The sequence below is a fragment of the Varanus komodoensis genome, unplaced genomic scaffold (assembly GCF_004798865.1).
Source record: "Varanus komodoensis strain SLA01 unplaced genomic scaffold, ASM479886v1 scaffold82, whole genome shotgun sequence".
Lineage (NCBI taxonomy): Eukaryota > Metazoa > Chordata > Lepidosauria > Squamata > Varanidae > Varanus > Varanus komodoensis.
The window spans coordinates 1,711,300-1,726,493 of record NW_025336508.1 but is presented as its reverse complement, the minus strand read 5'-3'; the positions used below and the strand labels follow the sequence as shown (position 1 = coordinate 1,726,493).

The following is a 15,194-nucleotide window of genomic DNA, read 5'->3' as shown; positions in this document are numbered from 1 at the left end:
TTTGCAAACAAAACCACTGACTTCTTTACAAAGCAAGAGACGATGCAGAGCCGTTCCTTCATATCCATGTGTAACCTTCACCTTCTTTGGCCCTCCCGGCAGAGCAAGCGATGACGGCGGCGATTCCCACCGGCACCGAGAGACAGACCAGCACAGCCGCTCCTCCCTGGGCCACCAGCAGTGACTACTTTGACCCCACGATGCCAATGACCGCAGAGATGACAATAGGAAGCACACCCTTTCAGGACACACTTGAAGGAAACCCGGGTTCTACCAGTGACGTGAACCTTGCGCAGGAAGGAACACAGAATCCTTTCTGGGCCACCACTTACGTAAATGCTACTTCCACTACTGATATCAAAAACAAAGAAGTCACGTCCCCAGGAGAACATATAAAGCAACCAACACAGACACTTGTTAAAGAAAAGGAAGTTTTGGAGAAGGCAAATTCCTCAAACCCTTTGTTGGAAAAAGGGACGGCTCAACAGACTCAATCAAGTGAGGCAGTTACAGCAGGGGCTGGAAAAGCAAATGCAGGCAGTGAATTGAACCCGGGTGGAGCTTTGCTGGAAGAATCTACAGGGGCCACCTCTGGACCTTCTGCAGACGCTGCAAATGAGGCTGTCTCCCCAGCCTTAGACCCAGCAGTTCCTTCTCGTGACACGGCAGTGCTGCCAACAAGAGCCATTCCTGGTGGCAGAAGCTCCCCTGTAGGGCCTCTTGGGGACAGTGCAGTGACGGGAAGACAGACGCCAGCTTTGGATTTGCAGCCCCCCAGGGAGGCAGCCATTGGATCCACAAAACCAAATGGACTTGCCACCATCCAGCCCCACATGGGGGACTTGGGTGTACAACCCATTCCTATTGGAGGACGAGGGGATTCAGAGAGCATAGTGCCTGCAACAGCATCGAGCACTGATGTGGAAGGGGTCAGCCCGGGACAACCAGGGGAGGCCCCCACTGGAAAATCGGAGGACCTGGCAGCAGAGAGTTCAACACGCGCTCCACCTGGCTTGGCCTCTGGCAGCTACCCTCCCCCTGGACCTTCAGAGTTGGGCTCAGAACCGACAGCACGTCCTCCAGTTGGACTTAGCATGGCTCCAAGACAAACGTACCAGTTCCCTGACGAAGGCAAGACAGCAACAGTCTCCGTAACAAAAGAAAAGGTGAAGGAAGGTTCTAGGAGCACGAGCACCAACCAAGAAGCAGCTGTTTCACAAACAGAAGCACCAGAAGGAGAACAAGCAAATGGATCCACTGGACCCCCAGCTCCATCAGGAGGAGAACCTGTGCCTCCCACAACATTGCCGGATGGAACACTACTTGTCTCTTCAGGTTCCAATGCGGGTGCAACAGGAGCTCCGTCAAATGGTCCAGCAGTGTCTCCGGGCTCCTCAGGTGGTGGTGTAACACTTCCCGTGTCTACAGGTTCCAACGCGGGTGCAACAGGAGCTCCGTCAAATGGTCCAGCAGCGTCTCCAGACTCCTCAAGTGGTGGTGTAACACTTCCCGTGTCTACAGGTTCCAATGCGGGTGCAACAGAAGCTCCGTCAAATGGTCCAGCAGTGTCTCCAGACTCCTCAAGTGGTGGTGTAACACTTCCCATCTCTTCAGATTCCAGCACTGGAGGAACAAAAGCTCCACTGGATAAATTACCAGTGCTTCGAGTGGCCTTGGGAGGACAACTTGTAGTTCCTTCAACATCTCCTCAGGAAACACTTCCTGGCAGTGTAGATTCTAACTCTGGTGCAACAGGAGCACCCTCAAACGGTCCACCAGTGTCTCCGGGCTCCTCAAGTGGTGGTGTAACAATTCCCATGTCTACAGGTTCCAATGCTGGTGCAACAGGAGTGCCGTCAAATGGTCCAGCAGTGTCTCCGGGCTCCTCAAGTGGTGGTGTAACACCTTCCGTCTCCTCAGGTTCCAATGCTGCTGCAACAGGAGCGCCGTCAAATGGTCAATCAGTGTCTCCGGGCTCCTCAAGTGATGGTGCAACACTTCCCATGACTACAGGGTCCAACGCTGGTGCAACAGAAGCTCCATCAAAAGGTCCAGCAGTGTCTCCAGGCTCCTCAAGTGGCGGTGTAACACCTCCCGTCTCTTTAGGTTCCAACGCTGGTGCAACAGGAGCTCCGTCAAATAGTCCAGCAGTCTCTCTGGGCTCCTCAAGTGGTGGTGTAATACTTCCCATGACTACAGGGTTCAACGCTGGTGCAACAGGAGCTCCATCAAATGTTCCACCAGTGTCTCCGGGCTCCTCAAGTGGTGGTGTAACACTTCCCGTGTCTACAGGTTCCAACGCTGGTGCAACAGGAGCTCCGTCAAAGGGTCCAGCAGTGTCTCCGGGCTCCTCAGGTGGTGGTGTAACACTTCCCGTGTCTACAGGTTCCAACGCTGCTGCAACAGGAGCTCCGTCAAAGGGTCCAGCAGTGTCTCCGGGCTCCTCAAGTGGTGGTGTAACACTTCCCGTGTCTACAGGTTCCAACGCTGCTGCAACAGGAGCTCCGTCAAATGGTCCAGCAGTGTCTCCGGGCTCCTCAAGTGGTGGTGCAACACTTCCCGTGTCTACAGGTTCCAACGCTGGTGCAACAGGAGCTCCGTCAAATGGACCAGCAGTGTCTCCGGGCTCCTCAAGTGGTGGTGTAACACTTCCCGTGTCTACAGGTTCCAACGCTGGTGCAACAGGAGCTCCGTCAAATGGACCAGCAGTGTCTCCAGGCTCCTCAAGTGGTGGTGTAACACTTCCCTTCCCTTTAGGTTCCAACACCGGAGGAACAAAAGCTCCATTGGATAAATTACCATTGCTTCGAGTTGCCTTGGGAGGACAACGTGTATTTCCTCCAACATCTCCTCAGGAAATACTTCCTGGCGCTGCAGATTCTAGCTCTGGTGCAACAGGAGCTCCATCAAATGGTCCAGCAGTGTCTCCGGGCTCCTCAAGTGGTGGTGCAACACTTCCCGTGTCTACAGGTTCCAACGCTGGTGCAACAGGAGTTCCATCAAATGGATCACCAGCGTCTCCGGGCTCCTCAAGTGGTGGTGTAACACTTCCCATCTCTTCAGGTTCCAATGCTGGTGCAACGGGAGTTCCATCAAATGGATCACCAGCGTCTCCGGGCTCCTCAAGTGGTGGTGCAACACTTCCAGTCTCTTCAGGTTCCAACGCTGGTGCCACGGGAGTTCCATCAAATGGATCACCAGCGTTTCCGGGCTCCTCAAGTGGTGGTGCAACACTTCCCGTCTCTTCAGGTTCCAACGCTGCTGCAACAGGAGCTCCATCAAGTGGATCACCAGCGTCTCCGGGCTCCTCAATTGGTGGTGCAACACTTCCCGTCTCTTCAGGTTCCAACCCTGGTGCACCAGGAGCTCCATCAAGTGGATCACCAGCATCTCCGGGCTCCTCAAGTGGCGGTGCAACACTTCCCGTCTCTTCAGGTTCCAACCCTGGTGCACCAGGAGCTCCATCAAGTGGATCACCAGTACCTCTGGTTCCCGCAAGTGGAGATGTCGTATTCCCTAGCTCTGCTAATTCCAACTCTGCTGCCACCTCTTCCGTGGGCCAAGTCACAGGAACTGCTAAGCATGTGCTTTCAGGAAAACCAGAACCACCTGCTCTGGCTTCTTCCAGCAACGTCCCTTCAGGGTCAAAGGCCACCATGCCAGGGCCTTCAAGTTCTGCCAGCTCATCACTGTCCCATTCCGCTGCTGAGGAGAAGCCAGTCGCTGGCGTGAGCAAAGGGATACCTGCCAATAGCAAAGTGTCTCTCCCAGGGAGATCAGGGGCCCAGCTTACAGTCTCCGGAGATGGCCTTCACCTTGTGAAACTCTCACCGATCTCCAAGGAAGTGGACAAGAAGCCCGATTTGCACCCACAGAAGTCCAAGTATAGGAAACCAGCAACTGCCAAGGAAACTAGAGTGAAGTTGGGCCTCCGAGCTGCAGCTTCCGTTCCTGAGCCATCAGGTAGGCGTGCTGGGAACCTAGATTTATACTGAGTTATACTTAATTGTTTAAATACATTTGAACAGCATAATAAACTTTTCCTAGTAAGGAGTCACAGATTTACAAGACACTCAAGACAAAATGCTGGGATCGTATTGGCATGTAAGACAATAGAAATTAGTAGTAATATTGTGAGTATATTTGTTTCTGCAGCCTCAAGAAAAGGTGGTAATGACCAGGTGATGGCTTTAAAAAACTGATTAGAAAGGTTAAAAAATGTGGAGGTCCATCGATGGTGTGGCAGGATGTTCCAAGTTCACAAGGCTTATGTTTGAAAATATCCTCTTTTTGGAAGGCTGTCCTGTTCAGGTCCAGTTTAATGCTCGCAAACCAGGAGTAGGAAGGCAGGAAAAAGGGTTGAGGTTACCCAACATCAGAGAACACCTGGAGCAAACAGCAGACAAAAGGGGCCTCCTTGTCTCAATCTTCCTTTTATTTCCATTTAAATTTCAGACACATTTTTAACAGCTTCTCACCTGTGGCATAAAACCAACCCTTTACTGAGGTTTCTTCCACATTCTGTGCTGGAGGAAGCACATGTCTTTGTCACAGCTCCCGTCTTTCTTTCTCTGCCTTCCTCTCGGATCTGTTAGCCAGCCATTTTCATTTGTATACCTCCATCAGCCATTGATAACAAGAAAGGCTGGGGAGATACCAGGGCTATCAAATCACAGCATGCAGGATGGAACGAGCAAGAGAGAATAAAGAGACCGCAAGTGGGAGTAATTCTTAAAATGCTTAGTTCTGCCTTGGATTCATAGTCATGGTTACAGCAACAGGTAAGGGCCAAATACAGGATACATACGGGCTGTGGGGAAGAGGAAGAACAAGGGTGTTGGAATCTCGCCATTCACCTGGGCTAATTAATTAACAGAATCTGCTTTATGTGCAGCAGCACCGTTGTTTCCATATGGGCCAAGTGCGAATGATAAAGAATATGTCGAAAGGAAAGTGGATTTTAACTCACCGTTGCTCAGGCCTGAGATTGGAGCCCCGCTGGGGAAAAAGCTCTTCGACGCCCTCTATGTGAGTCTATAATCAATGGGTTTAGGTTAGCTTTCCTGATCAGATAGAGGATGTTGTGAAGCAGGCTCTCCCCACAGGAAAAGCTGGGAAAGGGGCATCCTTCTGGGGGCACAATTGCCAGGGGCCTTTATCACCCCAGGCTCTCAAAGGGGAAGTGGGCAGAGAAAGAAGAGAACCCGGCTATTTCGGCGACCTGGCAGGACTCTGCTCACGTTAAGCGCATGCGACAACCAGGATCAAAGGCTTTTGGACTGAGATGCTTCTTGGTACCGCAACGCCATGCTGGTGGGTGCGGGTCCATCCATGTCCGGGCACCGCTGTTTCCACAACCGTGTCAGTTTCTGGAAGCAGTACTCCTTTGTTCCAGGTTCTTGTTGTTGGAAAACTTTGGGATGGTGCAGAAATTTGGGGGCATTTGGCTCGTGGAAGCTGTAGCCATTGATGCAAATGTGAACAATTCGAACTCATTAGAAGCCTAATCCAAACGCGAGGGGTACTTCCAGAGGGAGGGCTTAGTGCTCCCACTGGGAAAGTCTCATGTTGTAGGCACTCTGTCTTTTCTTTCTGAATGGATTGTCCTGCGGGAAGAGAAAAAATGGGAAAACAGTGGAAAACCATGGGAGGAGTACAAATGGAAGAGAATATTGTCTTGAACCTCCATGCGAGTCTGTGGATGAGGTGGGGCAGTGAGGCCATGGGACGCTTCACCTGGAGAGTGCAAACGATTTTGCAAACTTCAGCTGCTGCAAGCTATTTTGGTGGTGGTGATTTGCAATAATAGATGAAACCTGAATTGTGATGTCTACATCTGGTTTTCAAATAAAAGGGCTGAGTCTTGATCCCAAAAGCACCATTATCATCATTACCAGTATTATGAAATCTTAATAAGGACTTCCCCATGTGCATGATCACTTACAGAGGGTTTTTTTAACCCACCCAAAGCTTACCTTTTCCACAGATTTAGCCAGAACGAAATTATTTCAAATGAAAAACCCAGTCTGGTTTAACCCGCCAACATATTTGCCCTATCCTTATTTTATTTTATATTGTTATCTTTTGTATTTTAATTTATGTTGTGAGCCGCCCCGAGGCTTCGGCGAATGGGGCGGCATAGAAATGTTATAATAATAATAATCCTTTCACTTAGTTCACGGACAACGGACAAATAATTTTCTCAGCCTCTGGTGACAACACCGGCCAGTATCCAAACCCACCTTCCAAAGGATTTAATGGCCAGGAGAAAGTACCTATGATCGCTGTGTTTTGGCACAATGCCGACTTCTCCAGAGGCAGTGGAACGATCTTCTACCAGGTGAGTCTGGATTGCTCTATTCTTTGAACTGGCAACATTAACAAATCAGATTGAAAAGGAATGTGGACGTTTAAAAGGACTGTGGACGTTTTCTACCTGTCCGTTGTTCTACTGTTGTGGCTCCAATGTCTATGGGATGGTGTGTCCACTCGGGGCTGCAGTCTGAGCTTCAGAGAAGATACCCACAGCGCTGAACTGAGAACTCCCCAAAGCTCCATCAAACTTCGCAGAATACACTTCTCACCACGTCGACTTACAGCGCAAGCATCAGCAATACCACTGTTCCATTCTGGCCCAAGCTTTAGCTTTGGTTTTTTATCTACTCACCATGTTGGAGTCCATTATAATGAAAAGGAGGGCCAGGTGCCATTTAAATATTGTTTTATGTGATTCCCACTTTCCCAAATTGTGAACTCTTCCTGGAAGGTTTTTGGTGTATGCCATTATTCCCAAGTTCTAGTAAGTCTAAACAGAGGCAAAGAGGCCCTTCTGTAAGGCAGCAGAGCTGGTGCCCCATATTGTGGGATGTCAAACCTAAGATCCACTGGTCAAAAGAGGCGTACCTGGGGCCCTAATCCAGCCCTCCTGGCCTCCCTGGATGGATCCCTTTGATGAGAATGTTGTTCTCTGAAGTGACACCCTTCATCAAACTCGGACGTCGGCCTCCACAAAGTCCATGGGATTCCCCCACATTTGGGAATGCGTTCGGGCCTCTAGCCTTAACCTCAGAGTCTTCCGATTATGATGTTTCCATTCCAAGAGGCCGTTTTCCAGAGCCAAGCGCTCTGAATACACAAAGCGGCTTGGGACCAGGATACCTAAAGGAAAGCCTTTTTCCCTATTTGCCCTCCCGCCCCCTGAGATCGGCAGCAGAGGCCCTTCTCCGGGAGCCCTCCGTGAGAGACGTCAGGAGGCAAAGTACCTGGAGGAGGGCCTTCTCTGCGGTGGCACCCCATCTATGGAATGCGCTCCCCAGAGAGGTCCGCCTGGCACCGTTGTTATTTGCTTTTCGGCGCCGGGTTAAGACCTTTTTATTTAATCAATATTTTAATATGTTTTAATATTGACTTTTACTGTTGTATTTTTATTAACTCACAGCCAGAGTGGGTTGTCAATTTATTTATGCTGTAAGCCGTCCAGAGATGCAAGTAATTGGACGACATACAAATTTTATAAATAAATAAATAAATAAATAAAAGTGCACCCCAGAAATGTCTCTTCAGGGCTACAACGTGAAGCCTTCAAAGGTGCTAGACTGAACTTCCAAATTGTTTCTGGCGCTCCCCTTCACCACTCATGTTGCATCATTTCCTTAAACCTGCATGTGAGGTTGATCTCTCTAATGCTTCATAATCCTCCACTGGACACAGGAATATGTTACCCGGGGTGCTGCCAAGCACCCGCTCGTCCGGAATGTGGAAGCGAAGATTCGCCAGTATATGAGGACTTCCTACTCCGCCAGGTGGACACTCAAGATCACTTGGGTGAAGGCCCAGGCCTACCTGGCACAGAAGCGGGACAGCAGGGTGAGTTGAGTTGCCCTCGGAAAACCAGCATAATGTTGGTTTGCCAATTTTTTAAGGACTATTTCTAAAAACCTTGCAAATAAACTGGTTTCCTCCTGCTTCACTGTCATACCTAATACATGAAAAATACCACATTTTCTCCATACATTAGAAGAGTGTGAGAAAAGAAGCTGGCTTTTAGATGCATCAAAATGTTTTGCCAAATGATGGCAAAGATGCTGTGACCCGTCCCATTTTCAGTGGCTTTGATCTTTTGCTTAAATATAAAGCTTTAGTGGAATTGTTCTTTATTTTTATGATGTGTTCAATGCACATAGAATAATAGAATAGAAGAGCTGGAAGGGGTCATGAAGGCCATTGGGTCCAACCGCTGCTGTTGCAGGACACGAAGTCACACCATCCCACCCAGAGGGCTGCCCAGTTTCTTTTTGAATGTCTCTGGTGCGGGAGAGCCCCCAGCTCTCCAGGCAGCTGGCCCCACTATCGCATTGCTCTGACAGTGAGGAAGCTTTTCCTGATGTCCACCCTGAATCTGGGTTGTCACAACTTGAATTGGTTATTCTGTATCCTACACTCTGGTATTAGCAAGAAGAGATCTTGACATCTATGCATCTTACCTTCCTGCCAGAAATGTGACCCCCAAGTTTTACAGAATTGCCAATAACCAAATAATCCTGAAATATTAGATATTCTAGAATGGTTTTTCCAAGACTGATGCTTCCCATTGGCATTAGATTATGATGCCCAGGTCCAAACATAGCTGTCCTCAAAGCCATTTTGCACCTGCCATTAAAATAAGTTAGTACTATGATTTTATAGATGAAGTAATGTGAGATTTTTTAATAAAAATATATTTTTATAAATAAATATATATATATATTTATGCATCCTTACAGACAAACACTTATCAAGCCATTCTTACCACGGATGGATACAGAACATACGTGCTTTTCCTTTATCAAGATGGCGGGATGCAGTGGGACCACACTAAACTCCCCAGTTCAGATGTGCTGATAGGCTACACCAGGTATGGCCGTCTCGCAAGCCAGAGTGACGAGGGCGGGCTAAGGAAGTTGAGGACGTGGGTCTGAGCGTCCCTGGGTAAGGCCCAGCATTGGCTTCTGCTCAACAATTTTGCAATACAGTTCTCTGTTTAAAAAAATGCACACACAAACGCACGTTAGGGGAAAGCTGGCATGGAAATGCATTATCACAGGGGAAACCGCTTTGAAGCCACAACCACTGGGAAAAGGTGTAAATATTAGGAGAAATGGGCCCTAAAGGGTGTACTTGTTTAAATATGAATACATTAATGTATAAATATTGGAAAAATGAGACATGTAGCAGAACCAAAATTAACCGTTGTGTCTATCTCGAATATTGAGCCACTTGGGGGCAGTTCTGGGAGATTACTTGCCCCGGGTGGGCAAATTGTTGCGCATCCCTGCAAGATGACCTTCTGTTTCCCCTTTAGCGGTGATGGATACTTCAGAAATGACAATCTGATGTCTAAAACAGCCGCTGAGAAATACCGGCCAGACCAGCTCCGGGGCTACAACACAGGTACTGGTGCGCTGTGGCCGGTCACGGCACAGGCCTCCTTGTGTTCCCGCTGGACTCTCGTCCGGCCCCGCACCAAACAGGATGGGGAGCGGTGCAAGACCCAGGCGAGGCGCCGGGTGGGAGAAGACGACGGAGCTCCTTCGCCCACTCCAGGCGAATGCAGGCTCCGCGTTGTGGTTCGGCCCTCTCGGCGGCAGGCCCGAGCAGCCTGCAACCCGCCCACCCAAACGGGCCCCCTCCGCCCCACCGGCTGGATGTCACAGGCCACCCGGTGCTGGAAATCCTGTGCATTTTCGTGTCACAGCCTGGTCTTGTGAGGACGGCGGCTGGTGGGCTGTGAGACACGCAGGTCTGCCCCGCAGCACCGGAGGGGCTTGCTGTCAGCCAAGGTCCAGAAGGTTAAACTGGACCCTTCCCCTCACGTCAGGGAATTAAGGATTGGGGGTGGGGGTCTCTCTCATGAATAGTTCTGGGCCAGGAAGACAGGTGGGCAAAGAACCAGAAAAGAGCAGAAAGGGGGAGCCCGTCTCCTCATAGAGGTGCCCTCTGACTGTGTGGGACTGCACTTCCCACAATCACTCAGCCAGCCTCCTCAAACTATCCTGGATGGAGGCTTATGGGACTTGTAGTCCCACTCATCACTGTCAGGGAGGGCTGCTAAAAAGCCAGTGTGGTGTAATGCTTGGAACACTGACGAGGGAGACTCCACCTTGCAGGGTTGTTGTTGAAGTTAGAATGGGGAGGATTATCCAAACCACCTGGGTTCCTTGCAGGAGGAAAACAGACAGAATAGAAATGCAATTAATGATTAAAGGGGGAGGGGTTTTGCCTTCCTTTCCCCCCAGTAACCCTTGTTCTGTTACCGGCAGCTGCCAACCTCACCTTCCACAGCCTCTGGGCGCTTCTGCTGGGCCCCAGCCTGGGCCGCCCGGGAGAAACTCGCAGTTCACTTTTATCCCATCAGCTGTGGCTGTTCTTTTGGTTGGAGGGGTGGAAGCGCTGAACTGCAGGCACTGGACCAATCTTTTACCAAGGCCTAGCACCGCAGCAGCTTGCTTTATTTATTCTTCGTTCCTCAGGTTGTTTGCTGTCTTTCCAGCCAAGATTCACTTCCCCAAATGGCTGACCATTGAAATCTATGCAGCAGTACGTGGGGCTTTTCTATGCAAGGCCTTTGGCACGTGCAATTCACTGCTCATGGTTGCTTATGGATTCTTTGGATGTTATGACTCTCCAGGGTCTAACCAGCACTTTTGGCAAGTCTCGTGGAGCAGGGAAAATGCAGCACTTAACTGTGACAGCAAAAGAAAGCAGAATTTTTGCACGCGTATTTGCACTATTCCTCTACACCACAGTGCCACCTAGAGGTCATGCATGGAAAAACAGGAATGGAAACAGCCTGTGAAGTGTTGGATTGTACATTGGCAGCAAAACTAACAAGGGAGAGCCAGTGTGGTGTGGTTACAGTGTTGAACTGGGAACCCGGAGATCTGGGTTCTAGTCTCTGCTTCTCTACTCAGCTATGATGCTCACTGAGTCACTTTGGGCCAGCCCCTCTCAGCCTAACCCACCTCACAGGGTTGTTGTTAAGAGGGTGACATGGAGTGGATGTCACTGGAGTATATGCACTGCCTTGCATTCCTTACAGGAGGGAAAACGTTGGGATATAAGTGCAATGTAACAACGAAATAACAAACAATCCGCACAAACCCATTAAGAGCCTCGTGTAGAAAAACTCAGTATCATGTGGGATTTGTTGGTGGGGTGTGAGAAGGGGAAGCGCCTTCACGTCCCTTGGATCCCTTGCCAAGAGGTAAGATTCGAACCAGGGACTTTCTAGTGCACACTATGAACAGCCACGCTATCCCAGAATAAGGTCAAGGAGAGGAAAGGTGGAGTCTGTAGTAGCTGAACATGAGCCAGTGATGCTCAGTCCCTCTGTGGTGTGACTGCACCCCTTCCCAGGTGTTCGTGGGCTCTGGATCTACAAGTTGGACAGCCGCTTCCAGGTGAACTACCGGCTCAGGTGTCTTGACTGGATCAGCCATCAGGGGCGCCCATCGGCCTGGAACCAGAGCTTGCCCTCGTGCCCTTGCTCTCTGCAGCAGGGACGGTCGGACGGCCGCTACATACAGAGCAGAAAAGGTGCGTGACACAGACGGGACTGCCCTCTATGGCTTCCATTCAGCTTGATGGACGAAGCAAGTGCTTCAGGCTAAATTGTGGCCTTCATTAAATGAGTAACATGCAGAGAGAGGATCTAACTTTCTTGTGCTACTCCCATCTGGATAGGGGAGCACCCCTGCCCCCCAAATTAGGAATCACTAACTCATTTATCCTTGGAAGTTGGAATGTTTATGAACATTCCATTATTTCACAGCAGCTGATCCAAGGTCTGGAACAGTGACTGCGGTGAAAGGCAGATTAAAAGGCAGGTGGGGGGTCAGGGAAACAACCATTTTTCTCAGCCGAACCTCGAGAATCAAAAATATTCAGGCTCTCTTGAGCTGGGAGAAATGCTGACATCCTGATTTTTACTGCTATTTCCACTGGAATGAAGTAGCCAGGGAAGAATGAAAAGAATGGTCAATTAACGGAGACAAAATGATTCAGTAAAACAGTGTAAGAACAAAGGAACGCAGCATGTTTTGCTGTATGACCTCCCGCGTTGTGTGCTAAAGAAGACGGGGAACTTGGATACAGCTAATTCTGTGTCCGTGAAGGGATGAGGGTTTTAGGTATACACGAGTGTCCTGGTTTTTCAATCCATGGGATGTTGGTAGGTCTACAGTGGGCACTTTCTTCCTCATGGAAATGGCAAGTTTCAATCTTGCAGGTGCGCTAGGCTCTCGCTTGACTTTGCTGTATTCCTCTACTCCAAATAAATACGGCGCCGGGGTTCGGTGTGTGTATAATGGCAACAACCAGCTTGTGGAAGGCCACCAGGAGAAGGTCTGGAGGGGTTCCAGGAGGAGCTTCAGCAGTGGTAAGTAGCGCACTTGATGATGCCGGAGAGCCCCCACTTTCTCCGCACCTGCAACGCGCAAGAGAGCAACCAGGCAGGTCCCCCCAGGCGAGTCGGCTGTAAAGCTGTGCCTTGATTAGAGAAACTGGGGGCCGGGGAGGGGGCAACGGTAGCTTAAGCCTTAACTCCAACAAAGTCCAGAGACTTCCAGTTCCCCAGCTGTCCATCTAAGGCATGCTTTTTGTTGGAAACGCTTCCACATTGCGTCCATTGTCTCCTTCCCTTTGTTGGCATCGTTTTTGTTTCTAGACGAAGAGTTGAAATTCTACGACTGGTGCTGTGATCAGGCTGGAAGTCAACAACTTTGCAATATGTACGTCCAGAAGAGACCCAAGATTGGCTGTAATGGGTACAGGCCGCCTGTCCGGGGTGAGTATCCAACCAATTGCAAGAAGGGAAGGGAGGGTGGCCTCTTCCGGGACATCCAAGTGTTTGTCCGTCTGTCCATCCATGCAGCCATCTGGCTGCTCCCAAATTACGTTGTGCAGCTTTAGAGGTACTCAACCGAAAACGACAAAACAAGGGCGTGTTAGAGTTGGATTGTTTTTAGGTGGTTACCTGTAAGCCCTGATCTTTCCTTCAGGTCTTTGGAGGGGAGTGGGCTCTTCATATGCTGGTGGGGCCCTGATGCTTATCCTAGAATAGTGGAGTTGGAAGGGGCCAGAAGGCCATCAGGTCCAACCCTCGGCTGCTGCAGGGCACTAAGTTACCCCATTGGACACTAAGTTATGCCGTCCTCAAGCCGAATTATCATCGCTGCCAGTATATTTTGCTGGCCGTTTGGAAGAGCATCACTTTCCTGTGGGCCTTTTGAGAACGATCACCAGGGACGCCCGCGATGCAACCTGTCATGTTCTCTTTGCTGGCCGCTCCGTCCCACTCCTTTAGGTGAACTTCATGTATTCTTGAGGGTGGGTTTTTCCGGCGACGTCTGACTGGGCATGCTCTGCCCTCTTGAGAGCAGCTGCGGGACCACAGATGTGCTTGTTCAGGCAGGCCAATCCTTTCACACATGATCAGGTGCCAAGTTGAGGAAGGCTGGCATGGGACGTCCGTGTTTTGCAGAAAGCTGTTGCCCTTCTTCTTATTCTTAATAATAATAATAATTCCATTTTTGTACTGCCCCACAGCCAAACTTCTCTGGCAGTTTCCAACAGTGCATAAAAGCAAGACAATAAAATATAGTAAAATACCATGAAATCTTATCAAAGAAATATTTTAAAAATCAAAACAGCTAAAAGATACAGTGACGGTGAATGAGCTTGTGAAAGAAATGTACCTGAGAAGGGGACTTTCCCCACCCCTTGGGTGCCTGAGAAAATCCTGTAAAGTCTCGGCATGAAGGGCCGTCTTAACCTGGCACTAAAAAGATGACAAGGCTGGTGCCAGGCAGGCCACAGTGGGGCGGTTGTGCTGCAGACCGGGCGCCACCACCGAGAAAGCCCTCCCCGTTGTGGCCCAATTCAGGGCCTCCCTTGGAGCTGGCCCTCAGAGGAAGGCCTCAGGGGTCAAGTGTGGTGGCCAAGTAGATTGCAGCTGATAAGCCTCCTTGAAGAATAGCCCGTCCTTATTCCAGTTACCGAAACCTTCCATGTTCCCAAGATATGAATCAGGCCGAGGGCTGTGATTTCACATGGCATTGGCTCAAATCACTCTCTGATCTTTCCTTGAATCCAACAGCATCATCATCGTCATCAGAAGAGAACTTGGACAGCAGAGAAAGAGGTGAGACTCTGTTTTGCATGTGGATTTTCCTGCCCCCAAATTCAGTTATGACAGGGCTGGGCACCAGCAACGCTCGTGTCTCTCTCCCTTGGCTGTGCAAGCTAATATGCGGGGTAAACTATTCCACAAAAGACTGCAATTCCCTGGAAGTTTCTGTGGCATCCCACGGGGAAAACATCAGAGATGGCAGGCGAGCTTCTGGGAAATTCCACTTGCTGTTCTTCTCTTGCAAAGCTCAGCCCTTAGAGAGTGTGGCAGATTTTCCAGGGCACACGACTCTGAATAAACTGACCACAGAACTCCAGAACTTGGGCCAGTGCCAGGAGTAATGCCTTGCAGGTCCAAAATCCCTTGGCAGGCATCAGTACGGAGGGCTATCTCCATCGGAAGACAGATGGAAATGACAGATGCACTAATTCAGTAAATCAACACCCTTTTGACCAGTTACCGAGCAGAGAGGCTAACATTTCTTGAGAACGGGTACCAACGTTGCTGCTTTCTTCCTTACAGAATGAGACACTTCCCCCTCCTCCGGACTTCAGTTTGCCACAGATCCGCCACACTGATTCTCCCGCTGGAGTTTGCAGACTCCTGTAAAACGTTTGCTCCTCTGTTTTATGCAGGAGCAGAACTGGAAAGCTATTACCAATCGCTCTAAGGTTGGAATGATTGATTCGCGGAATAAAAAGGTCTTCACCCCCTCACCCCTCTCTCGGTGGCGTCATTATCCCAGTCACGGTGCAACAAGGAGGTCTGTCCTTGTGATAAATAATGTGCTAGAAGAAAAGAGCTGGGGCTCCAGCAATGCAGCTTACAGGTACCGCTGGGTACCTTCAGGTGTGCTCTCCAACTGATGGGGATGCGGAGGCCTGGGCCGATCCTGCAGGGCTCACGACTGCAGAGATCTGGGTGCTCAGCCGTCCCCGTCTATCCGCAGAGCAGCAGGAGCTTTGCTTTCTGGGTGCAAAGGAGTCCAGAGTGGCTTTATTTCATAGCATGTGCTTTCGACTGCACA

General features: G+C 50.0%; 1 protein-coding gene across 1 annotated transcript; it reads left to right on the top strand.

The window, feature by feature from the left end:
• Nucleotides 1-691: 691 nt before the first annotated feature.
• On the top strand, nt 692-14,883 carry MUC4 (mucin 4, cell surface associated). The gene is made up of 11 exons (XM_044456238.1): nt 692-3,963; nt 4,898-5,028; nt 6,176-6,340; nt 7,711-7,866; nt 8,763-8,893; nt 9,341-9,429; nt 11,395-11,574; nt 12,266-12,415; nt 12,704-12,823; nt 14,135-14,179; nt 14,690-14,883. Exons 1-11 carry the CDS (start codon nt 834-836, stop codon nt 14,692-14,694), a joined length of 4,302 nt encoding a protein of 1,433 aa, XP_044312173.1. The 5' UTR covers nt 692-833; the 3' UTR covers nt 14,695-14,883.
• Nucleotides 14,884-15,194: the final 311 nt, after the last annotated feature.